This window comes from Oncorhynchus mykiss, chromosome 12 (assembly GCF_057628025.1).
Source record: "Oncorhynchus mykiss isolate SJ-2025 chromosome 12, ASM5762802v1, whole genome shotgun sequence".
NCBI classification, from domain to species: Eukaryota; Metazoa; Chordata; class Actinopteri; order Salmoniformes; family Salmonidae; genus Oncorhynchus; species Oncorhynchus mykiss.
This window is the reverse complement of record NC_143033.1, coordinates 74,305,065-74,332,646: the sequence shown is the minus strand read 5'-3', so window position 1 is coordinate 74,332,646 and position 27,582 is coordinate 74,305,065. Positions and strand designations below refer to the sequence as shown.

Genomic DNA, 27,582 nt, shown 5'->3' with positions numbered 1-27,582 from the left:
GAGGAGAGAGAGGAAAGTGAGAGTGAGAGAGTGAGAGAGTGAGAGAGTGAGAGAGAGCGAGAGAGAGAGAGAGAGAGAGAGAGAGAGAGAATCAAAAGTGGAAGGAGTGAGGAGTCAGGGTAAGAGAGCTGAAAGGGAGAGGGAGGGAGTGTGTGTTGGCTCCTCACTGGCTCAGAGGGAGTGTAGTGTGGTAGAAAGTAATGTGATGTGATGAGAGCCATTCTGAATGAGACAGAGAGGGAGAGGGGACCGTGTGGGGCTCCCTCCTCCCCCTACTCGTAACCACGCCAACCAGAGGAGGAGGGGGGGAGGAGTGGGGGGTGTGGGGGGGCGTGGGGGGGGGGCTCCACTGCTACTGCCATATAAAAAGCCAAGCCTGAGAATCCGTCACCACAAACACACCACACGCACGCACACGGACTCTATGACTACTCTCTCCGTCTCTCTTTCTCACACTCACTCTCTCTGTTTCGTCCTCTTACCATTCCGCTTGTTTCTCTCTAACACTCCTCCTCCTGAGTGTTCCTTCCTTTGCATCCTCTTTCTTTCTCCTTTTTCATGCCGAGAGTTTGGGACTAAATTCTGTATGTTGGCTCGTGTATGTGTGTGCTCCCTATGTGCGTCAGTGTGCACGCTGGTGAGCGAGAGTGTACGGGAACTACCTCTGTGTGAGTGAAAGCAGTGAGGCGTATCAGTGAGTGTATGTGGGTCTCTCTCTTACCCTCACACACTCGCCGCTCCTCCTCCTACTCTTCTTGGGATCCCCGTGTCCCTTTCCTCTGTGGCAGGCTCCCCACACCCAGCAGTCACCATTTCCGCCCCAGGGAGAGCCACGCTGGCAGCACAGCCCCTTCCCCGACTCAGCATCGGGAGGAAGACCCTGGTGGCGGCTGCCGTCGGGGTCATGCTGGTCCTGGTGCTGGTAGTCCTCATCCCCGTCCTGGTCAGCTCCGTGGGCACCGACACCAGCCACTTTGAAATGCTGGGTACCTGCCGCATGGTGTGTGACCCCTACCTGAACAAGGGCACCACGGCCAGCAGCACCAGCTCCAGTGGCATCCAGGCAGAAGCCGAGGCCCTCAGCGACAACAGCAACATGCCCTCCACGCTGGTGCAGGGCCCCCAGGGCAAGCAAGGCAGGCCAGGTAAACCTGGACTCCCTGGACCGCCTGGAGAGCCAGGGCCACCGGGGCCAGTGGGACCCCCTGGAGACCGAGGGTCTGGAGGGAGGACTGGGATTTTGGGGTTGGGGGGGAATGGAGCTATCAGCACGGCCACCTACAGCACAGTGCCCCGGGTGGCCTTTTACGCAGGGCTTAAGAACCCCCATGAAGGCTATGAGATCCTTAAGTTTGACGACGTGGTCACCAACTTGGGAAACAACTACGACGGCATCTCGGGCAAGTTCATCTGCAGCATTCCTGGCACCTACTTCTTCATCTACCATGTGCTGATGAGAGGAGGGGATGGGACCAGTATGTGGGCAGACCTCTGCAAAAACGAACAGGTGAGTCAATTCGCTTCTCCAAGTTTCTGTCTGTTTTATACTGCTCAGCCACTCAGCATAGAGGGATCTTATACGTTCTACCACTCATTGCTTACTGCTCTTTTTAAATAGCACTCCAATGGTTTCTCTGCTACAGACTCAGGTCCCTTCTAAATTACAGATATTTCACATTATCCCTTGTTACTCTATTATGCTCTATCTCCCTCCCCCTCTCTCTTTCTATCGCTGGGTGTCACCTGCGTCACCTGGGTGTCACTGTGGTAACTTTGTTGGTGGAGATTTAATCGGCGCTTCACAATCAAATTGCCCTGAAACCGCGTTATAATACAGAGGCTCTATTTCCGAGGAAACGGAAGGCTGGTGGGTAGCGAAAGCATCTGTCGTGCGCTCACAAAAAACCCCTGAGCGAGCAGATGACGGTCACACAGCTGTGGCACCAAATGCGCCCAGAGAGAATGTGTAATCTGGCGCGTGTCCACTCATTGCACAAATACACACTGACATTGCCCGCATCCCTCAAATCAAAGGACAGCCACTTTCCCCCGAAGTCCATGTCACTTTCCTACTTGTTTCAAATTTGAGAAGTTTGCCATATAATACTGGTGTAATTGTTTATTTAACTTGGAATGTAAAAGGCGGTGAGAAAGGTGTATGTGCCTGATTTATGGAAGCATCTATTTGTCAGTTAGGACTAGCGCTATAGACTCAGATTTTTACGCAGTTGTAAAAAACCATTTATCTTTTCAGAAATAAGATATTAACCTGTAATTTCGGATCGTCTTACTTTCGCATTTCTGCTTGTGAAGACTAAATTGATTAGACAGGGAAAATACATGAAATAAGTGGAGTCACAGGAGTGCCCACTATAGCAGATGCAGCTTTTAGTCAGCCGAGAGATATTTTAAGAATTAAAAAAATTCCCAGACAGTTCCTATCATTATTATTATTGCGAAAAGTTTAATTGTGAACCAAGAACGGTCTGCTTCTCTGTGCTCGATACATCTGTGAACTGCAGCAAGTCAGCAAGTGATGCGTTCAGACACAAATTACATTGTGCTACATTTAACTGTCGAGTTCACTTATTTAATTACATGTAATCTAACGTTGTACTCCTGGAGAGACTCAACAAGACCGCAATTATCCAAACGTCTCGTGCGTAAAACAAGAGGATGACAGCAAGCCTACTTATCCGTAACAGTGTGAACAGACTGGAAAATGTAAGTGTTGCTTATTATGTCGGGTGTATATGGTTGATAAAACAAGGGAATATTTGCGTGACATTCGCTTGAAATAAATATAATTTGCATGATGTATTCTCAGTTTTTATTTTTTTACGCATCACTTGACGGGTCTGGAAATGGATTTATTGCGCCCTGGGGGTGCTCTCAGGTACTCGAGTGTGTGAGACTCGAGAAACTTTCTAAAGCGCAGGAGAGTATAAGATAAATATATATATATATATATATTTACCATCAAGTCATTTGCAATATGCATCGAGGCAATCATAAATTATACAACAGCTTTAGCGCGCATCAAATATTTTGTGATTGAACATCCTCTTATTATCTGTTAATGACCACTTGCGTTTAGGGTAAAGGTCCCATCACCCTTTTACATGAAATATTACAGCTCCATTAGCCTATAGTGTATAATTAAAATCCTCACAATTATCTTTCATTAAGCCCCATGCAATGTTTTTCAATACCCAAACATCATGGTCTCCAACATATTGCTTTGTCAATTAGACTTACTTTGTTAGTTACTTTGTTGTTGTTTATTATACTTACTTTGTTTAATGCTAATTAGGCTACGTTTATTTATTTTTTGTGGGTCTAAACTTTTTCTCCCAGTGTTTCTGCAGAACATTTTATTATAAACGTAAAGTATATCTGTTTTACTTATTACCCTGATATTACAGCACTTAAGTGGTTTACATTATATTTTATAACGGAATAAAACCTTAATATGTAGTTCACACAGGGCACTGTAAATGTATTTGTCTTAATGACTGTATACAACTTGTCCTAGTCGGCCAGTGTCAAAATGTTTAAGGTGGACTTCATCTGTAAGGTTACCTTATAGGCCTACTGCTAACGCAGAGGTTAGGGTTTTTGGGGGTTGAGAGCCACACAACATCATGCCATTTCTGTTGAGCACATGCTTCCCTGCTATATTTTATGCTTTAACGGGTGTTTTGCCTAACACTTGTACACATAATATAATCGATTATTTCACAATTTACAGTCGGTTGCAATCTGATTCATGAGCAGGCAACTTCCGCCTCCAACTCAAGACTAATGTGGACTTGATTGCAGCTATATTTTACATTTAGATGGGGATCTCCAAAGAGTCATCTGTTGTCAGTATAGGTCAGAGAGAGAACGCCCTCATTCTTTAAAAAAAAGAGTGAGGAACACTTTCTTTCATAAAGGCATATAGATTTCTAGCAACTATAAAACACAATTGAAATATATGTAGGCATATCGGTATGTCTGGCAGCATATCTTACAGCCTCCAGGTTATTCATGTAATGTAAAACCTGTTGTTGTCAAATATAGGATAGGAAACAGATATTTTAATAAAGTCTTAATTTTTTTGTGCACTGTTCTTCATATGTTGCCATAGAGAAATATCCATCCCATGGTCACAGAAGGGTTGTTTTAATTGGTTAATTATATTGTCAAACCACTTGAATTGGCCATTGCTTACTTTTACAATTAAAGAGAAAATATGACTGAAATGGAAGGATACAGGTACACTGAGTGTACAAATCATTAAGGATATCTGCTCTTTCCACAACAAAGACTGACCAGGTGAATCCAGATGAAAGACATGGTCCCTTATTGATGTCACTTGTTAAATCCACTTCAACCAGTGTAGATGAAGTGGAGGAGACGGGTTAAAGAAGGATTTTAAAGCTTTGAGAAAATTGAGACATGGCTTGTGTGTGTGTGCCGTTCAGAGGGTGAATTGGCAAGGTAAAGTATTAAATCAATCAAATTTTATTGGTCACATACACATGGTTAGCAGATGTTATTGCCAGCGCAGCGAAATGCTTGTGCTTCTAGTTCCGACAGCGCAGCAATATCTAAAATGTAATCTAACAATTCCACAACAACTACCTAATGCACACAAATACACATGAGATGAGTAATGCAAGATATGTAAACATGATTAGAGTGACGTTATTGAAGTGCCTTTGAACAGGGTATGGTAGTAGGTGCCAGTCACACTGGTTTGTGTCAAGAACTGCAACACTGCTAGGTTTTCACGCTCAATAGTTTCCTGTGTATCAGGAATTGTCTTCCACCCAAAGGACATCCAGCCAACTTGACACAACTGTGGGAAGCCTTGGAGTCAACATGGGCCAGCATCCCTGTGGAACACTATCGACACCTTGTAGAGTCCATGGCCCGACAGGTTGAGACTGTTCTGAGGGCAAATTATTCTATATTAGCAAGGTGTCCATTATGTTTTGTACACTGAGTATGTAATTGTAAAGAGTGCTGGTTCTGGTCTCTGTGACCAGTGAGGTCAGCGTTCTCCATCATCCACTAACATTGTGACATGAAGGCACTGTTACCAGAGCAACGGGCCCTTCTGGAGATGGGCAATTTTTCAGAAAGATAAATACCATTTCCGAGACATATCATTTGGCGGTTCAGTTTGATATTTTTGATCTTGTGTCTGTTGGACAGATACTGAGAGTGTGTCCTCGTGGGGAAGGCCTATTGTCCACGGCAGCTTTTGACATGTCACCCCCGAGGCACCTGGAGGCTTCAGCCATGCCATGGAATACTAATGTAACATTGTAGGAAGATAATGCATGTGAGGGGTTCAACATAAAGGTCGGGGTAAAATGTCAGTAACAATCTATCTGATGTACTGTACATTTTGTGTAATAGCTTTTATAGACTAGGCTACTTTCTATTTTCATTAAAAATTGTGTTTTGGTGTGCTGGTGATATATTCATTTGAATGAGAATGTGATAAGATCACTGGACTGGACTAAAAAGTGATGAATTAAGTGAAATCCATTTCTGCCATGTTAGAGAGTGTCGACATGATAAGCATGGAGGGCAAGAAATCAAATAGACCAGAAAAAGTATCAGTTTGCTTGCTACTGACACAGCTCTTTGCAGTCATTTTGCAAGTCTCACTATGGTTCCCTGAGTTCAACTCCTTTGACTGATCCAAGCTGACAAACTTCTCACCCAGCAAACCCAAGGAGAGGCGAGGTGGCGTCTCCATGAAGGGCCTCTCCTCTATATATACTGTCTCAGTCCACCATAATGTTTACGGGGGGGGGGGGGTGTAAAAGTGTTGATACATAATAGGCGAAGGCGAACATATGTTCCTATAATGCACCTTCTGTTCCCGCTTCATTGTGTTCCTAAGAGTGGGGAGGGGAGGCACTTAAGTTAGACACATCTCCAGAGGCAGGCAACGCACATCTCCAGAGACTGGGGCAATGTTTATAAAGTGGTAACTGCCTGGCTAATGAAACATGTCTCTCTCTCTCTCTCTCTCCCTCTCTCCCTCTCTCTACCATTTCTCTACCCTCTCTCTACCCTCTCTCTCCCTCTCTCTCTCTCTCTCTCTCTCTCTCTCTCTCTCTACCCCCTCTCTCCCTCTCTCTCCCTCTCTCCCTCTCTCCCCTCTCTACCCTCTCTCTACCCTTTCTCTACCCTCTCTCTACCCCCCCCCCCCTCTCTCTCTCTCTCGCCCTCTCTCCCTCTCCCCCTCTCTCTCTCTCTTTCTCTCTCTCTACCCCCCCTCTCTCTCTCTCTCTCTCTCTCTCTCTCTCCCTCTCCCCCCTCTCTCTCTCTCTCTCTCTCTGTCTTTCTCTCCCCCCCTCTCTCTCTCTCTCTCCTCTCTCCCTCCCCCCCCTCTCTCTCGCTCTCTCTCCCCCCTCTCTTTCTCTCTCTCTCTCTCCCCTCTCTCTCTCTCTCTCTCTCTCTCTCTCCCTCTCTCCCCTCTCTACCCTCTCTCTCCCCTTTCTCTACCCTCTCTCCCTCTCTCTCTCCCTCTCTCCCCTCTCTCCCCTCTCTATCTCTCTCTCCCTCTCTCCCCTCTCTACCCTCTCTCTACCCTTTCTCTACCCTCTCTCCCTCTCTCTCTCTCTCTCTCTGAGCATAGCTTAGGGGGGGGGGGGGGTGTAGCTTACACTCACTATAACCAGAACATCTTGCTAGAAAGGTTTGTGTGAGTCTGTGGGTCTGGTGTGGAGTTGAGACCCCAGTGTGTCTGTCTGTGTAGATTACTGTGAATGGTTATAAATGTGGGGTAACTCGTGCTGTGTCATTGATGAAGTGGCCATAGGAAGGCTGATGGTCCTAGAGCAGGGCTGTCTGGGCCGGAGCAGTCACTTGCTCATTTAAGGCCGAGAGAAGCTGTGTAGGGACTAGGAGGCTGGGGAGGACTGGGAATAGCAGACAATGACAGTATTTTATCATCCTTTGGCCTTGGTGCATCATGAAACTGCAGGTTCTCAGGCCCGAGCAGTTGTTCTGCACCCTGTATCATCTCCACCCCGGAGCCATGCTGTTTTTATCTCCCTCTCCTTCTTCCCTCTCCCTCTTTTGGTTCTGTGGGTTGCATTAGGAGAGTGTCAACATGGTCCCCAGCACCTTGACACATTTCAAGCTACACCAAAGAGTTAGCTCCTCTTGGTAAGCAGGCAAATACGATTCTATTTTCAGCCTGGTGCTCTTCATCTGCTCTCCAAGTTCCCTCTCCACTCCTCTCCTCTCTCCTTGGCTTCTTTTTCCTGACATTCTTTTACTCGCTTGACAACTACCTCCAACCAATCCCAATCTTCTCAGACGGATGTGTCAGAGTCTCGATTCCCTGAGTTGGAGACACCCTGGGAGACGAGGCAATGACAATAAAGACAAATCCATTGCCACGCTACTACAAATGGAGAGAAAGAAAAAAATAGGGAGGCGGAGAAAAGAGAGTTTAGTCATGCCAAAGAGCCTCTTTAATCGTAGGTTAGAACCTTGAACCAGATCCAGGATGTGTTTGTGCTCCTCCTCGGTTCCCCGCCTTAATATTGTTATTAATCAGCAGAACCGTTTCGGAGTTAATTAAAAGCAATGACGTGAACGTCACTCTCTCAGGAGGGCCCTGTGTGAATAATCACTCTGTCTCCTTCTTTAATAAGCTCTAGCGTCCTCCGAGCAGCGCATATGGCTCTTCCCCAACAATTACTGCTCCCTGCTTCCCGCCACACGGGCTCACATGCAAAAACACACACCTGCCCTCCCTCACTGTGTACTGCCCTCTACAACTCCTCTGCTCTGTTCGAGCCATCCAAGGTGACCTCCAGAAGTACACCGTCTATGCCCATCCCTTTATTGACAATTTAATATCAATATGTGTCTTGATTATTATTGGAGAAATACAGTTTGGCTCCTGGAGGTTAACATCAGGAATACTGTTTTGCTTAGAAAGCAAAAACACACTTGAAAGATTCTGGCCTGTAGTATAAAAATGAGGGGAAATCTTGGCACAGTCCGTCACTGGCTCTTTTGAATTGATGTATCCAAGTAGACACACGGTGCTGTGAAGTGAAGTACTGCGATCATCTTCACAGACTAGGTTTATTTACTTGTTTATCTGGATCCCCATTAGATTTTGCAGAGACAACAGCTGTTCTTCCGGGGGATCCACAAAAAACACAGAACATGACAAATAACAAAACACTGATACACTGATAGAATAGGACAGTCACACACATTTTTAACACAAAGATACACAAACAATACAACAACAAAAACAACAGTCCCCACCATTCAATGAGATGTAGTTTTTTTTCAAGGTAATTTTGTTGTTTGCTTGAGTAATTGGAGATGGAAGGGAGTTCCATGTGATCATATGGCTCTGTATAGTACCGTGCTTTGCCGTGAATTCATTTTGGACTTGGGGACTGTGAAGAGACCCCTGGTGTTATGTCTTGTGGGCGACATATGGGTGTCTGAGCTGAATGTTATTTGATTATGCAGACAATCAGGAATTTTCATCACAATAATATTTATCATAAAAACTAGAAGAGAAGCAGTGAATCTCTCGTCAACCCTCAACCAGGAAAGACTGGAATGCATGTTGTTGATGTTAGTTCTGTATGTGTAGTTAATGGAGAAGTTTCATTTTTTTTTACAACCAAATCTCTTTTTTTGATGTAAAATGACATGTTATAGAGGGGAACAGATTATTTTTGATTTCACATGTTTTTTTTTGTATAATGTTACAGATAAAGTATGGAATGACACAATTTCATGTGTACCACATCTAACAACCTGTATCACTATACGGAGTGTTGCCGTTTGTAAAAGGACATATTTGGGTGTTTTTGGAATGTATTTTCGGTGCCCCCATACTACACAACAAGGACGAGGAAGTGATTTAGTGTTTGGGGTAAGTTTCTCAAAAACATGTGAAATCACACGAAAGGTGTCTGGACCCATCTATAACATGCCATTTACATCAAAATGTTTGATTTGGTTGCAAAAAATGAAACTTATCTTTTAATGGCAAGGCGCGCTGCTCTGTTTTGTGCCAGCTGCAGCTTTACTAGGTCTTTCTTTGCTGCATTTGACCATATTACCAGACAGTAATCAAGATAAGACAAGACCAGAGCCTGAACAACTAGTACAGTTAATTTTTGTTAATAACAGACATACCCCTCCCAATCTTCATAATAACTTGTCAATATGACTTGACCATGATAATTGACCATCTACTGTTATATCTAGGAGTATAGCTTCCTCAACTTGCTCAATGGTCACACAACTCCAGTTGAGGTCTTAGAGAATGTTTTGAACCAAATACAATGCTTTTAGTTTTATATGTATTTAAGACCAGTTTGTTACTAATCACCCATTCTGATATTGTTACTCCTCATTTATCCTCTTTATTTATTTCAGTGAGCTCACTGGCTTTGAGTGCTAATATGTTTAGTTTGGAATGGTCGGCAGACATAGTCATTCTAGCTTTGTGTAAGACCAGTGGCATATCATTTGAAAAAACTGAGAAAAGTAATGGCCCAAGGCAACTGTCCTGAAGGACACCACGCTGTATATACAGTTGAAGTCGGAAGTTTACATACACTTAGGTTGGAGTCATTAAAACTCATTTTTCAACCACTCCACAAATTTATTGTTAACAAACTATAGTTTTGGCAAGTCGGTTAGGACATCTACTTTGTGCATGACACAAGTCATTTTTTCCAGCAATTGTTTACAGACAGATTATTTCACTTATAATTCACTGTATCACAATTCCAGTGGGTCAGAAGTTTACATACACTAAGTTGACTGTGCCTTTAAACAGCTTGGAAAATTCCAGAAAATTATGTCATGGCTTTAGAAGAGTCTGATAGGCTAATTCACATCATTTGAGTCAATTGGAGGTGTAACTGTGGATGTATTTCAAGGCCTACCTTCAAACTAACTGCATCTTCACTTGACATCATGTGAAAATCAAAACAACTCAGACCAAAAAAATGGAGACATCCACAAGTCTGGTTCATCCTTTTGGAGCAATTTCCAAACGCCTGAAGGTACCACGTTCATCTGTACAAACAATAGTACGCAAGTATAAACACCGTGGGACCACGCAGCCATCATACCGCTCAGGAAGGAGATGCGTTCTGTCTCCTGGAGATTAATGTACTTTGGAGCAAAAAGTGAAAATCAATCCCAGAACAACAGCAAAGGACCCTGTGAAGATGCTGGGGGAAACAAGTCCAAAAGTATCTATATCCACAGTAAAACGAGTCCTATGTCAACATAACCTGAAAAGTCACTCAGCAAGGAAGAAGCCACTGCTCCAAACCCGCCATGAAAAAGCCAGACTACGGTTTGCAACTGCACAGTACAGATCATACTTTTTGGAGAAATGTCCTGTGGTCTGATGAAACAAAAATACAACTGTTTGGCCATAATGACCATTGTTGTGTTTGGAGGAAAAAGGGGGAGGCTTGCAAGCCGAAGAACACCATCCCAACCGTGAAGCACGGGGTGGCAGCATCATGTTGTGGGGGTGCTTTGCTGCAGTAGGGACTGGTGCACTTCACAAAATAGATGGTATCATGAGGACAGAAAATTATGTGGATATATTGAAGCAACATCTTAAGACATCAGTCAGGAGGTTAAAGCTTGGTTGCAAATGGGTCTTCCAAATGGACAATGACCCCAAGCATACTTCCAAAGTTGTGACAAAATGGCTTAAGGACAACAAAGTCAAGGTATTGGAGTGGCCATCACAAAGTCCTGACCTCAATCCTATGGAAAATGTGTGGGCAAAACTGAAAAAGCGTGTGCGAGCAAGGAGGCCTACAAACCTGACTCAGTTACACCAGCTGTCAGGAGGAATGGGACAAAATTCACCCAACTTATTGTGTGAAGCTTTCGGAAGGCTACCCGAAACATTCGACCCAAGTTAAACAATTTAAAGGCAATGCTACCAAATACTAATTGAGTGTATGTAAACTTCTGACCCACTGGGAATGTGATGAAAGACAAAAAGGCTGAAATAAATCATTCTCTCTATTATTATTCTGACATTTCACATTCTTACTATACAGTGGTGATCCTAACTGACCTAAGACAGGGAATTGTTACTGGGATTAAATGTCAGGAATTTTGAAAAACTGAGTTGAAATGTATTTGGCTAAGGTGTATGTAAACCTCAGACTTCAACTGTATCTGATGTTAGAGAAGCTTCCATTGAAGAACACTCTCTGGGTTCAATTGGCTAAAAAACTCTCCAACCATGTGATGGCAAGTGTTATAAAGCCATAGCAAGTGAGTTTCTTCAATAACAATGTATGATCAATTACATAAGACTGCACTGAAATCGAACAATAAAGCTCAAACTATCATTTTATTATCCATTTATTTTAACCAATCATCTGTCATCTGAGTCAGTACAGTACTAGTTGAATTGCATTGCATTTGGTCAAACACAATATTCCCCATCAGTTTACTAAGAACAGGCAGCAAACTGCAAACTGGGTGTATGTTAGAGCCAGCTTTACTGTTTTTAGGCAGTGGAATTACTTTAGCTTCGTTCCACGCCTGTGGAGACACAGTCCTTTAGGCTTTTGTTCAAGATAAAGCAAATGGGGGTGTCAATACATTCTGCTACCATTCTAAATTGTGTCCCATGAAGGTTGTCTATATCTGGTGGTTACTGATGGACAACAATAGTTCTTGCCCATGGTATCATTTAAGGTACTCCAGAGTCTTTTTCGATTGTGTTTTATGTCATTTATCTTGTTTTGGTAATATCATTTCTTCTTCTTTTTGTTAAGTTTAGTCACCAAATGTCTCAATGTACAGTATGTCAACCAATCAGCTGAGCAGCCTGACTTGTTTGCCACCGCTGTTGCATAATTTATTTGAACCATACACTTTTTAAATTCCTCGTTAAGGGCTCTAACAGTTATCACAGTTCACTTCTTAACAGGTGCATGCTTATCAGCAATTGGCATGAATACTTTAACAAATACTTCCAGTGTTGCATCTGGTATAATTTCCTCATTACACATCTTCAACAACGGAGTCCTGAGAAAACATTTGGTATGATCTCTTATAAATGACATGGCTTCCAAAGTTTTTGTATTTATTTTCGGTAATACCAATTACCCCACTGAAGAAATTCTTTAAAAAAGTATACTTAGTCATTATAGATTTTACATGGAGGGGAAAAAAAAGGAAAGTTTTACATCTTAGTCTGAGGGGGGTTTAACTTTCCAGATTGGGTATTGTATTAACTCAATACCCAGGGCTTTTTCTTGCGGCATACACCTATCAAGGATTGCTATGGGGCGCAATCGGGCAATGTAGGCTTGTACACAATCGCCCAACCTTAACACACACTCACAGACCCACCCTCTCTGTGTGTGGTTACAGTAGGCTAACATATGCCTAGCCAGTTGTAGCTCAATCTTGGGTGGCAATGATCACGTCCCCACACTGACTGACTGTGTGGTGGCTCATTGATTTAACGTTACGTTAGCCTACATGCTACACCAGTAAAGTAATAAAATATATAGCTGTCGTCTATATTAGCCACAACTTACCGTTCTTTATGCAGCTTCAAAGGTCGAAATAGTTGGAGGTTGTTGCGCCTCCGTCTGTCATTTTCTTCCCGCATGTTTTGCATGTTGCAATTAGTTTTTTGTTGATACAGCATCGTCTTTATTACCAAAAATAATAATTTTGGGAATCATCTTTCCAAGGGCTCCATCTGAATTCACCCGCCGACGATCCTCTGCACTGCCACGCACAAATTCTTCCCAGCTGGCACAATTTGTTTGGATGTTGTCCGATTCAAACTGTAATGAAGAGTTGATTATTTTTTTAATAGCATCATTTTTAACATTGGGCTCAGGGAGGGTATCAAGTCAGTTTGAGTCAAAAGGCTCAAGTCCAAGTTAAGTCAGGAGTCATTGGTGTTAAAGTCAAAGTCGAGTTGCAAGTCATCATATTTGTGACTCGAGTCTAAGTCATGTGACTCGAGTCCACATTGCTTATTTGAGTCAGAAAAGGATGTTCATATGATAGGTAAGATATACAAAACCTTGCAGAGAGCATATCCAACTGACAATCTCTTAGAATAAAATATAAACAGTTGGAACCAAAACTTAAAAAGAAGTGATGTTGACACAAGATGGAGGGAATATTGGAGCATAAATAAGTAAATTCGAGTTAACGATGTATGTTTAATCCAGTATAAACGAATGTATAGAATGTAGTATGGAAGAGACATTTTTTTTTTTTTTTTTTTACAGCACACCGGCAGTGTCATGTCTTAAGTGTAAAACTAACAATGACTCAATAATCCATGCTCTCTGGGAATGCTATAAAGTCCTAAAGTTATGGGCGAGATAAAAAAGATGGCTGTCAGAAGTATTGAGATACCCAATGGGCTGGACGATTCTCTTCTCATCATCCATCTTGAAAAAACAGATACAAAAAAACTGGAAATCAACCTGTCAATTGACATAATGGAAACATTGTATTATGTATTATTGAAATATTGAAATAGAATGGGTGAGAGGTAGCCTAGTGGTTAGAGCATTGGACTAGTTACTGAAAGGTTGCAAGATTGAATCCACGAGCTGACAAGCTAAAAATCTGTCGTTCTGCCCCTGAACAAGGCAGTTAACCCACTGTTCCTAGGCTGTCATTGAAAATAAGAATTTGTTCTTAACTGACTTGCCTAGTTAAATAAAGGTAAAAAAAAAACAAATTGGTACAATTTAAGGCAAACAATAATTCAGGCACTAGGAAAGGGGGTGTGAGCACGTGGGTCTGGTCAGATGAGATGTAGTTGTTGTTTGTGTGTGTCTGTAAGTTGTTGTTTGTATATATAAATTACTTTAGGCCCAACCTTAGGCACTTTGGCTTTCCTTGTTATTGCCACAATGTTATAGTCACTACAGCCAATGGGAACCGATACAGCGTTGCATCAAAGCTCTGCAGCATTAGTGAAGATATAATCAGTACAAGTGGATGTCACAGATCCAACACTATTATGTGTGTAAAGTATTATCCAAAGCAACATTTAGAAAATGTCTTTGTATTTCCGCCTAGAGGGCTGTTGAAGATACAATTCTGAGTGAATGATGCTTTTATCTGCGTGTCATTTCCCAACCTATCAACATGCATCTCAGTGGTTCTTTCTTCATGTCTCTGGGGGTTTCTTAAGCTCTGGTGCACATCAACACAAGTCTGTTTAGCCTATTGCTGTGTATCCAGGTGTGACCCATGCAGTGTGTTTAGCATGGCAATCTATACACAGCAAATTGAACGAACATGAACCATCTGGATCCGAATCTGGCATGTTATATTAGTGTCTGTCTTGATTAATGAAACCTGTTTGAAAAATTTGGAGGAGAAAAAAAAAGTGCTTTTCCCCGTAATTATCATATAATTCAATTCACACAAAAAGAGGGCGACTGGAAGAAAGTTCAGGCTATGTTGAGTGTTAAAATACACATATATGCATTGCATTCATTTACTTTGTAGCATCTACTTTTTCAGAATAGTCTAGACATTGTATCAATATATATATGCGGTACTTTATTTTAAGGTACACATATTAGCCACTTATTTGTAGTTTATAAGTATATATATCTTATAAGGCCTTTATTATGTCATATTAGCCATATGTTGGACCTTAATTTTGCGAGTTATTATTCAAAATCATGTATTACTGGCCAATCCTTAATAACATCATTATTAGCAATACTAAAGGCATATTCATATTTAATAAAGAACAAGTTACACAAGAAACAGATTCTTAATAAACGGCCTCAATGTGGGACTGATAGGGGGATTGTACCTCAGTATGTGTTCCCTATTATAAGTGTGACCATATTTTTACTTGCAGAATTTGTTTCTCCATAAATGACCTCATTGGACAGAAAGGGGCACACCTCACCTCATCTATGCCATACAGCCAACATTCAAGTCATTTGATGTATAAAAAATATATATGAGCAACTCATTTTCAATATATACTTCCATATATGGATGTTGACTCTATGGCATGATATAATGTGAATCGCAAAAGGTGGGCGCACCTCCCCACACCCATGAGCAAAACCATAATCATGTTCGCCTGAAACTAATTGTTTACATCAATTGTTCAAATCAGACTTGAATGTTGGTTATAGGACATATATATCAATCAATGTATTATGTCATCAAACTACACAAATCCTCAGTTTCAGGCAAACATTAAATGTTTTTGCTCAAGGGTGTGGGGAGATGTGACCCTTTGTAATTCATAATATATCCTTATCCAGCCGAAATTCACATATATATATATATATATATATATATATATATATATATATGGATATACTGTATATACTGTATAGAAATGTAGTTGTTTACATAATTTTGACTAGAATGTTGGCTGTATGGCATATATGAACGGAGTTGTGCCCCTTTCTGTCCAATGAGGTCCTTTATAGACAGTTAAAATAGGGAACACATACTGAGGTACAATCCCCTTACCAGTCCCACATTGAGAGTCTGTTTCTTGTGTTACTTGCTCTTTATTAAATGTTAATATGCCTTTATTATTGCTAATAATCATGCTATTAAGGATTGTCCAGTAATACATGACTTATAATGTTTGAATAAGAAAATACTTAGTTAAGGCCTAATATATGGTTAATAAGACCTGATTAAGGCCTTATACGCTACTTATATACACACTTATACACTACAAATGATTGGCTAATATGTGTACCTTAAAATAAAGTGTTACCATATCGGTATATCTGTCTCATCAGCTAAACAGTCTACTTAACATTCTGGTGCTAAAATAAAGGCAGAGAATATCTTTGGGCTAGGTTTAGGTTTTATAGCACTGAGACTGAGGGGCCGCTGTTCATCTCTGTATGTCTTCAGGAACAGAGAGCCTTTGTCTAGTGTAGACGGAGGTGTCTGGGGTAGGGAAAGGCGAGCTGCCCTCAGCCCTTGGTATTGATCCCACCATGTGCGTGCGTGTGTCTCTGTCTGTGTGCGTGCATTCATGAATGTTCCTGCATGTGTGTCACCCGTACCCAGTCTGACAGACCCAGGATGTAGTCTATGACCCTCACTCTATAATCAGCTGGAGAGGTAGCAGAGGCCTTGATTTGCTGTGTAATTGGACATCGGATTTGACACTCTGCCGAGTGGAACATTAGAAGCAGCCTAATTAGGTGCGGTAGGACTATTAAATGAAGATTTGCCCATGTTGTTAAGAAATACCACACACATTGGAAATGTCAAGATGACACCCGGCTGTCATCGCCAACCAACGGAGGAAAATCTATCATTTATCGTAAAAGTTTCCCAAAGGGAAGCAAACACAATCCCCATACTACTACTACTTCTCTCCAACGCCATCTCTTCTTCAGCCTGTCTGTGGTCTTGTCCCTTTAAATAGCAGAGCAGCGGCCAGAACTCGCTAGGACTTCATCTCCACTGTCATCTCCGATTGAATAGTTTATGAATAAGTGCTGTAACATCCCCATACATTGAAACACAGGAGTGTATGCTCTAAAATAGCCTCTGGGTTTCCGTCTGGAGATGACTGACTCCTGCATGACATTGGTGTTGACTCACAAGACTCCTTCATTATAATGGGAGCACATACGGGGGACGGGAAAGCGCACATGGGCCTGTTCTTATGTAAACATCTCTCTCTCTCCAAGCCCTGACATCTCGCCATCACCCAATTCAAACCATTCTGATAACCCCCAACCCCCTCTCTCACAGTACAGGGAAACCTCATGTCAATGGCTCCAAAGTGACTCACACTAAGTTACTGTATGTGCTTAACAAGGTGGCTCTCCCCTCTAAACATGAATATGGGAGATATCAACAATCCATCCAGCCAGAAATGATGAATAGGGCACTTCATGAAAAATGCATGTGGCAGCAAAACATCTGAACCTGTCTCTCCTTCAAGACTATTAGCACTTTCTGCCTAAGCTTTGCCTCGTTAGGGAGGTTTCTCACACTGCAAAATTCTCCTCTCAATACCCCATAATGCTTTGTGGTGCATTTCAAACAATAACTGTTTTTTAAAATTCATAGCGACTAAAATAACTTGCCTTATGTTGTGCAAGGGTTCAACGTGTCACCAGATTCTACCCTAAAAACACTGTGTTACCAAGGTGCAGGGAGTGAGTGGGGATTGAGACTGAGCAGTGTTGAAAGTTGAGCATTTCTCACAGCATCTGACTGACAAGAGTGAGTCACAAACAGGCAAGAGTGGCTGGGCCACACGCAGGTCAGAGTTGACCCTTCCCCCTCTACCTCTCTCTGTTTCTCGTCTCCTCTTCCTCCCCTTTCCCAGTGATAAGTCTGTGCCAATACATCAGCATTACAACAAGCCAGAGGATTTTACAGCCCCATTGTTATCACTGTTGCCCCATCCATCGCCTCTGTGTTTTGTCCTGTCATTATCCTCCCGAGTGGTTGTTGTAATACATAATGCATTTACGTGATGACAGGCTTTGATTTTCCTTGACACCCAGTGGGAGGGACACTTTGGCATTACATAAACAATTGTGTAAACTGTGGAGAGGTTCATGCAACGAAAGGCATTCACGTTACCAGGAAAAAAAGCCCTGAAGGTATAAACAGTACAGATGCAGTGATTAATGCACAAAGCCTTTCTCTCCTTCTCTCAACAACGTATCATGTATTTAAACATGTTTCTTTTGACACCATGACAACCTTGCTCAGAACAACAGCTGACACCAAAAATCTATGGGGCAACGGTCTTTTGACTAGGTTTGTGTATGTGTGTGTGTGTGTGTGTGTGTGTGTGTCTTTGAGCACGCGCAAATGTGTGTGTGTGTGCGCGCATGTGTACCTCTGCGTGTGTGAGTGTGCATTGGTGGTGTGGGTTAGGAGATGTGACAGGGTTGTGACAAGGTGGCTAAGCTGCCATCAGGCATGCGACTCACGGTTGGGTGTTCAAACCCAATTAGGTGGCGGTACACTTGGATTTAGAAAGAGGCGAGCGAAGTTTAAAGAATGGAAGCTTAATGGTGAGTCAACAAGTCCCTGCCAGAGAAATGTCAGAAGTTGTCCTCCATCCAGACATGTCCTTGTCACTACTACTGGAGAGAACATATCGGTGTCCAAGAGGGACTGTTACTGACACCAGCAAACAGCTCGGCCAACGAGGTCCTATTCCAGTGTAATATTTCAATGGGTTGTTTGGATCTTTTGTATTGGCAATCAATACAACAACACAACACCAGGCATTTCAGCTGTTAGCTATAGGATAATGCAAAATGCCATCGCAACTCAACATGATTCCCAACTCCGTAGGACTAATCAGCTTTAGCAGTGAATATGCAAAAAGCTGTCGTCCCTTCATCTCAGAGGCCTATTATAGGTACGAGTGCTGGCATTATTGATAAACTCCACATTCATATTCAAATGCATTCAGAATGCGAGCGGAGTCGAATGGAGTGGTATTCACCGTGGAGTCTGGGGTGGGGGGCATTATCTATTAAGCTGAAGCAGCCCAGCCTCAGCCCTCAGCTCCCATCTCTCTCTAGTGTTCCAGTACCACGCAGAGCATTATTCAATCAGAGGCATCACAGCGACAATGTGACGGATGCTAACATGCTTCAGCAGCCACGGCTGGGGGGAGACGAGACAACGTCAGACGACTCTGGGGCCATTTGCATTTGCTGGAGTAGGCTAGGCTGGCCTGGGCGCTCACGCTTTGTTTGTTGTGTCAAGAGTTCCACGTCGATGTTCTATTTTGAGGCCATGCTCTGCCAGTTGCCGTTTTGTTCTCTCTTTCCATCTCGCTGCTTCTTTTGCTCACTCCCCCCTTCTCTCTCTGTCTCTCTCACTTTCTAAAGTCTAACCTATGGCTTGCGCTTCCATCTTGTGAGTTGTTCCGCGTACAGTGTGAGGGAAAATTATGTGGCTTCTCTGTCGTTGTGTACAACAGTGACTGAGCGAAAGACATAGAGAATGAACAATGAATTGAGCCATGAATGACCGTTCCAATCTCAATTATGTAATATGACTACAGCGTGGTCAGATTCTTTGCAATCAATAGTTGCTGAGAACAAATGCATTGGATTTCTACTAGCTGAAGGATAGTCCTCGGCAAGTTGACTTCCTTAACTTTCTAACACAAGGAGTTGAAGCGAGTCATATCGCACATCTCTGACAACAGAGGTCCCAGAGTTCAATGTGAATGCAATAAGAGAAATATTTGAAGAAGCTTCATCAAAATCCCCATAGACAGATCCAACCAAGTCCCTATCCGCCGCCCACATCCGGCACCAAGCAGCAACCTTCTAATAAGAACGTGTTGACTTTGTGTGCTCAGGGCGAATCATCTCATATTAATATGCAGTGGACGACTGCTGCTACGGATCAGGAGAGAGAGCTTTGTTTGCACATCGATATGAGCCTTAAGATTTAATCAGGAAGGTAAACAATGAAAAAAGACTCATAGATGCCTGTAGTACATTATGCCATATATAAACCTACACCTTTAAGGCTGGCTTCAGCATAACTGTTTGGCATAGACCTTCATAGCATTACTCAGAGTACTTCACCTTGAAAGTGGCAAAAGACATGGCAAAGATCTCCATGCAAGCTGGAATGTCTTAGCTACAGACAACTGTTACTGAACATTCCTCTTATTCTGGTTGAGAATAATCTAAGGTGTCTGGCATGATTGTGTCTCAACAGCCACAATTACTTCCTTCCTCTGTTGTGAGAAGAGTGGAAGAGACAAGAGGGAGATAAACTAAGGAGAAGGCTTCATGAAATCACTGAGATTTCACAGATTCTCATTATCGTGACTGTCTGATGGTCAGCAGGGTGCTTCATACCCAGCTGTCAAAGAAGTAGGCCGATTCCAAAGGACTGGCAAGGCTTCCAAGATGCCTGAATGTGATGAAAGCGATGAGGCACTGATGTCAGTAGATAAAATGCTGCTCCACGTGAAATAGTGTACCATCGTATTGTCTCCATGGTGAAAACGTTCAGCTTTTCCATCTGTCACAAGACCCGCTAAAGAGAGGGGATGACAGGCACATGATGTGTTAGCAGTGGATGTGTGCCCTATCAATGTTGAATATGATCTTGCAGTGCGCCAAATATAACAGGTGTATACTTTACCATGGAATGCTTACTTACAAGCTCATTCAAAGTTATGTAGAGTTAAAAAGACAAATATTTTCCAAATAAAAACGGAAATAGTAACACAATAAAATAGCAATAACAAGGCTATATACACGGAGTACCAGTACCGAGTCAATGGGCAGTGGAACGAGGTAGTTGAGGTAATTGCGGTAGTTGAGGTATTCTCAACTCTTCTTCACATACCCTTTGAGTGGCTTTCCGTTTCTCTCTCACTCAGTTCTAGTCTTTCACAGTTTCTAAAGACTTTCATAGACCGCCTTTAGAAGACTGGACAAAAGTTTTCCCAGCTTTAAAGGAGAAAAAATATGGCCATGTTTTTTCATATTGGTTGATTTCTTAAAGCCTTCAGAGGACGAAATATCCTTCCTCTGACAGTTGTCATTATGCCCGCGATGATGGGACGTTTTCAGTCAATTTCGTCATTTATTGATCATGCATTGTCACTCACATCATAGCTTAGCTTAGACTGGTTTTTAAACACAATGTGTCAAATCAATACATGTATCTCTCAAAACACTTTGTTCAGCACTGACTAGGGACTGACTCAAACGCTGTTATTTGATTAAATCGAATAGACAGCTTCAATGTCCCTGCCTGTTGCTTGTAGTGACTCACAACCCATCATAGCTATTGGGCATTAGTTCACTTTGCTTTCATTGAATTAGCTTTCATTGAATTAGCTTTCATTGAATTAGCTTTCATTGAATTAGCTTTCATTGAATTAGCTTTCACTGCATTTTCACAATGTGCATATTATGTTGCTCTCACGACTTGGAAAAGATAAAAACAAAGACATTTTAAAACTTCTTATGGCTGCAGGGGCAGTGTTGGGTAGCTTGGATGAAAGGTTCCCAGAGGTGCCCAGAGTAAACGGCCTGCTCCTCAGTCCCAGTTGGTAATATATGCATATTATTATTAGTATTGGATAGAAAACACTCTGAAGTTTCTAAAACTGTTTGAATGATGTCTGTGAGTATAACAGAACTCATATGGCAGGCAAAAACCTGAGAAGAAATCCAAGCAGGAAGTGGGACATCTGCGGTTGGTCGATTTTCAACCCAGCCCCTATTGAATACACAGTGGAATATTGGTTATGTTGCACTTCCTAAGGCTTCCACTAGATGTCAACCATATTTAGAAACTTGAATGAAGCTTCTACTGGGATGTGGGGCCGGATGAGAGTTCTTTCAGTCAGTGGTCTGGCAGAGAGCCAGGTCCTGGTCACCTGCGTTCCATGGCTTTTCTACAGACAACGGAATTCTCCGGTTGGAACGTTATTGAAGATTTATGATAAAAACATCCTAAAGATTGATTCTATACTTAGTTTGAAATGTTTCTGTAATATAAAATGTTTAAGTTTTCGTCCGACGTTCGGCTGGACCTGCACGAGTGTTTGGATTTGTGTACTAAACTCCCTAACAAAAGTAGCTACTTGGACATAAACAATGGACATTATCGAACAAAACAAACATTTATTGTGGAACTAGGATTCCTGGGAGTGCATTCTGATGAAGATCATCAAAGGTAAGGGAATATTTATAATGTTATTTCTGACTCCAACATGGCGGATAATTTGTTTTCTTTTTCTGAGCGCCATCTCAGATTATTATTATTGCAGGGTTTGCTTTTTCCGTAAGTTTTTTAAAAAATCTGACACAGCGGTTGCATTAAGGAGAGGTATATTTATATTTCCATGTCTAACAATTGTATTTCCATCGACATTTATAATGAGTATTTCTGTAAAATGATGGCTCTCTGCAATATCACCGGATGTTTTTGGAACTAGTGAACGTAACGCGCCAATGTATACTGAGATTTTTTAAATATGAACTTTATCAAACAAAACATACATGTATTGTGTAACATGAAGTCCTATGAATGTCATCCGATGAAGATCATTAAAGGTTAGTGATTAATTTTATCTCTATTTGTGCTTTTTGTGACTCCTCTCTTTGGCTGGAAAAATGGCTGTGTTTTCTGTGAGTTGGTGGTGACCTAACATAATCGTTTGTGGTGCTTTCGCTGTAAAGCCTATTTGAAATCGGACACTGTGGTGGGATTAACAACAAGATTACCTTTAAAACGGTATAAGATGTTTGAGGAATTTTAATTATGAGATATCTGTTGATTTGAATTTGGCGTCCTGCACTTTCACTGGGTTTTGTCATATCAATCCCGTTAACGGGATTACAGCCCTAAGAAGTTTTTAACTGACACTCTTATCCAGAACAACATTCAGTAGATACATGTTAGTAGTTTTTCCCATTCTGGTCCCCTGTGGGAATCAAACACACAACCCTGGCGTTGCAAGCACCACACTCTACCAACTGAGCCACACGGGACCCTCATAATTACAGCAGTAGTAGAGGGAGGGAAGTGAAATGCATAGATTAATTAGACAGCAAGTCTCCCTCCCTGTCTCTCTCTACTCTTCCACCCATCCCTCTGTTCTCCCGCTCTCCCCTAACTCTGGCACACAGACAATCACTGACAGGTCTACAGGGTTAAACCCCATCAGTGCGTTGTTGCAGGAGGCCTGTGCCAGCCCCCTGGCCCTCAGATGTGTCAATAAATCCATTGTGTGTGGCCACTGGTTAAACGGGCCAATTAATTGTCCCATCTTATCCCTGCCACCTGCTCAGCCAGGCTGCCGGGCGGCACACCAGATCTGGGACCCTGCCCATGCTTTAGATTCAGATCCAGAAGCTTTTTAGAGAAGAAATGCACAGGGAAAAGAGTAGTTTGATTGAGTTTATGACAGCTGTGTTCTTCATTGGGCAGATTATAAAAGATCCTTAGCTACAGACAATGTCCGGGTTTATGGCAACTAAATGTATATCTCAGATGCTTTGGTCTTCCAAAATGTATGGTGCTGATGCTATTTATTTAGGCCCTTATCTTTCTGTGCTTGTGTACTGGTGATGTTTTTATTTTATTTCACCTTTATTTAACCAGGTAGGCAAGTTGAGAAAAAGTTATCATCTACAATTGCGACCTGGCCAATGTGATGTCCAATGTGATGTCCAATGTGATGTCCAATGTGATGTCCAATGTGATGTCTCAGTGCAGTACAATCTGCCGCACTTCAATTTATTTTTGTAAAACTCTACATGAATGGTCAATGGTTAGCTTTAAAAAGTATTTATTTCTGTCGCATGCACGCGCGCACACACACACACACACACACACACACACACACACACACACACACAGTTATTACTGTCAAGGCACCCGTTTCTCACTACAGCCCACACCGTTCTCCTAGGAGAGAAGAGAACGTTTCAGATGGAGCTTAATTAGCCAGGACCAGAGGTCAGGGAGATCCAGCTCCAAACACTCAGACTGCCAAGCAGTCTGGCAATACCATACTCACCACATAGGCTACGGCCAACATAAATGCAATTGCTATGGTAGATTTACAGTAATTTATTAATTCAATCACACTTACAACATATCTTACTTTCACAGTATTTTCTCATTCACTAAAGAATAGGGATTTATTTTTCACTTCTTATAAGTTGATGTGAGGTGGGTGTCCTTGATGTATTTCACTGTAACTCCTCAGTAGTTCCCTCTACACTCAGAGGGAGTGAGGTAAACACAAAAACATATTGGTTCCAGATAGAAGCATTTTGGGTTCCATGTAGAACCCTTTCCACAGAGGTGGAACCAAGAAAGGGTTCTCCTATGTGGAGCGTCAAATTACCCTATAGCCCTTTCCTGCAGTCGAATTACCTAGTGGCCTCATGGGTGGAATGTTATTAATATTTTTCATAATGAATAAACATTATATAGAGAAAACTGCAGAAAATCCGTTATTCCTATGTAAAAAAAATGTTTGTTATATTTCAGTCTTCTGTGATGTATAGAATGTGCAATATTGGGATACAAACTGAAAAATGTAATACATTTCAACTCTATATCTGACGTGATACAGGTGTGTTCTTCTTCTAAGCCCATAACCATGTGTGTGAGGTGTATACTTTTGTTTGAGTAGATTTGTTTACCAAAAAACTCTCCGTGTGACCCTGATTTCACCCACTGCAGCAAAAGCTTTTAAGGTTCTAGATGGTACTTTTTATTTTATTTCTAAGTGTATAATAGAACCAGGTCACCAGGAGAGTGAGCCCCGTTGTTGGTTTTCTTAGAATGTCTACTCAGGTGGAGAACACTGAGCAGCGCTTTGATCAGAGACAACAACCATCTGACCCGACTCCCCAGTCCACCGCCTTCAATTCACGGTGGAACATTCAATGACAAACCAATGACAGCCTAATTAAAATCATGTTATGGTGTGTGATGCGCCAGAAGGCTCCTGACCCGTCACTTGTTGTTTTTGTGAACAAGGCTAAATCAAAGCATGGCAACAGAAATCACTTCCATTTCAGATCAAATGAGTGCATAATTTTTTTCTAACCTATACATCCTCTCTTTCCTCTCCTCTCTGTTCCAGGTGCGAGCCAGTGCCATCGCCCAGGACGCTGACCAGAACTATGACTACGCCTCCAATAGCGTCATCCTCCACCTAGACGCAGGCGACGAGGTCTATATCAAGCTGGACGGGGGCAAGGCTCACGGCGGCAACAACAACAAATACAGCACCTTCTCTGGGTTCATCCTCTACGCCGACTGAACCCACCCAGGTGCCACGTCCAGAGAGAGAAAGACAAAGTAAGAGATTGAGAGAAAGAGTTGTAAATGAGGGAAGGAAGGGGTTAAAAGCCAGAATGCTTTCTAGTTTCCTGGTTGTCTCCATCGTCACACCAACCTCTGCTTATAAAACACATCAGCCCCAAATCAAGGTTCTCCAGCTCAGCTCGGCCTGCCTGTCTGCCGTGCTGTGAGGGAGGAAGGGAGAACATGATGATAGGGGAGGGAGTAGTGAGGAGTGAAGCTTGGTAGAGAGAGGTGCCCTCCTCATCAGAATTCTAACCTGTCAGTTGCTCCTCGCTTTCCTCTTCCTCAAACTGGAAAATAAACCAACTAACGCCAAGTGGATCCGGCCTCATCATCTTCTCTCCATAACAGTTGGCTATATGGACGCTGTTGACTGAAATTGTCCTATCTTGTCGTTGTGTGCTTTTCCTTAGAATGTCAGTATTTTAATTTTGTAAAAGATACTACTACATTGTATATTTACACAAAAGAGGATATTAAAAATATGTTTGTCCCTTGTGAGATAAAAAAAACTTGATTTTGAGAGAATGGTTTTGTGAGATGTTGATTGTGATTCAGAAGCCTTTAGCTGAGAAATGGAAATGAAAGGTGTCATTATGGTTTCTAACGATACATGATTTCTTGCATTTGACAGCCTGCTATCACATGGTGTTTGTTTATGGGTGATGTCAGCTGTGGGAACACAGACCTGGTTTGTGGCTGAATGTTATTCATGCAAGGCATGTTATACAGATACAACATGACATTTTCCCTTGTCCCATCCAACACATCTAGAGTCTCTATCCTTGCCCCTTGTCCCGTCTCTATACCCTTATCCTATTTGTCTATACAGGGCCAAAGTGGGTTGAAAATAGACTCAAATGTATATTAGATGTTCTAGTTACGTAGATATCCTCCACCATCAATGAAGCCACATATTCCGATTCTGAGGTAAACTATTTGATAACAAACAGTGTCCATTACTTCAGCTTCGTCCTCGAGCACTCTGCTGTGGTGAAGTAAAACATATCAAGCAGAGCAAGGAGAGAGAGAGAGAGAGAGAGATGGAGGGAGAGAGATGGGGGGAGAGAGATGAGGGGAGAGAGATGGAGGGAGAGAGAGGGAGAGAGATGGAGGGAGAGAGATGGAGGGAGAGAGAGATGGAGGGAGAGAGAGGGAGAGAGATGGAGGGAGAGAGATGGAGGGAGAGAGATGGAGGGAGAGAGAGATGGAGATAGAGAGAGGGAGATAGAGATGGAGATAGGGAGAGAGAGATGGAGATAGGGAGAGAGAGATGGAAGGAGAGTGAGAGAGAGAGATGGAGAGAGAGAGAGAAGGAAAGAGAGGAAGCGAGAGAGAGATGGAGAGAGAGATGGAAAGAGAGATAGGGAGAGAGAGATGGAGATAGGGAGAGAGAGATGGAAGGAGAGTGAGAGAGAGAGATGGAGAGAGAGAGAGAAGGAAAGAGAGGAAGCGAGAGAGAGATGGAGAGAGAGATGGAAAGAGAGAGAGGGAGAGAGATGGAGATAGAGAGAGGGAGAGATAGATGGAAAGAGAAGGAGAGAGAGAGAGATGGAGAGAGAGATGGAGAGAGAGAGGGAGATGGATAGAGAGAGAGAAGGGGGGTGGGGGGGGTGGGAGGTTTTTATGGCGAGGCAGATTTTCGGTTTCAGTGTCTGAGGCTTCACTGGATGTCATTAGCTGCATATTCACTGATACATACAAGCATTATGGTAATATTTACTCAACATGGCGGGCTGACAGCTTGCTTTAGAATTAAATTGATTGGGTGAGTGAGTGACTTGGCTTCTTAGCATTGTGTGTATGTGTATGTGTGGGTGTGTGTGCGTGCATGTGTGTGTGTGTGTGTGTGCACGTGTGTGCGTGAATGTGTGTGTTGGTGTATTTGAGTGTTTGCATCAGAGCATGCGCTGTGCCATTGCTACATTGTTGTTTTTCTGTTAATCTGTGCTACAGCCAATGACAGATATTTTACTCAGCAGACAATGAGATTGCATTACGTAGGGAGGGGAGCCTCTGTAGAGACGATGATAAGAACAAACAGCTTGTAAATGAAATCTATGCTATGTTTGTCTATCTAATTTTATCTTTTTGAATTGTTGAATACATTTAAATAATAAATGGAATTTTCGGAGTCACTTGTCTCAAGATAATTATTTTACCCCAAATACTCTTATTGTGTTGAACTATTTAGAGTGCAGACAGCATGGTTGTGAGGCCGGTTGGATGTAGTGCCAAATTCTCTAAAACAACGTTGGAGGCGGCTTATGGTAGAGAAATAACATTAAATTATCTGGCAACAGCTCTGGTGGACATTCCTGCAGTCAGCATCCCAATTGCACGCACCCTCAAAACTTAAACATCTGTAGCATTATGTTCTGTGACAAAACTGCACAGGTTTATTGTCACCTGCACAAGGTGCACCTGTGTAATGATCATGCTGTTTAATCAGCTTCTTGATATGCCACAACTGTCAGATGGATGGATTATCTTGGCAAAGGAGAAATGCTCACTAACAGGGATGTAAACAAATTTGTGCACAACATTTGAGAGAAATAAGCTTTTTGTTTGAACGGAACATTTCTGGGATCTTTTATTTCAGCTCATGAAACGTGGGACCAACACTTTACATGTTGCGTTCATATTTTTGTTCAGTATCGTTTAAACTTTCACAAAAAACGACATAATAAT

The 27,582-nt window shown here is 42.3% G+C and overlaps 1 protein-coding gene across 1 annotated transcript; it reads left to right on the top strand.

Moving 5' to 3' along the window:
* Positions 1–219: 219 nt before the first annotated feature.
* Positions 220–27,029, top strand: LOC110538207 (C1q-related factor). Its single transcript, XM_021624864.3, has 2 exons — positions 220–1,507; positions 24,668–27,029. Exons 1-2 carry the CDS (start codon positions 905–907, stop codon positions 24,845–24,847), a joined length of 783 nt encoding a protein of 260 aa, XP_021480539.1. The 5' UTR covers positions 220–904; the 3' UTR covers positions 24,848–27,029.
* The last annotated feature ends 553 nt before the right edge of the window (positions 27,030–27,582 follow it).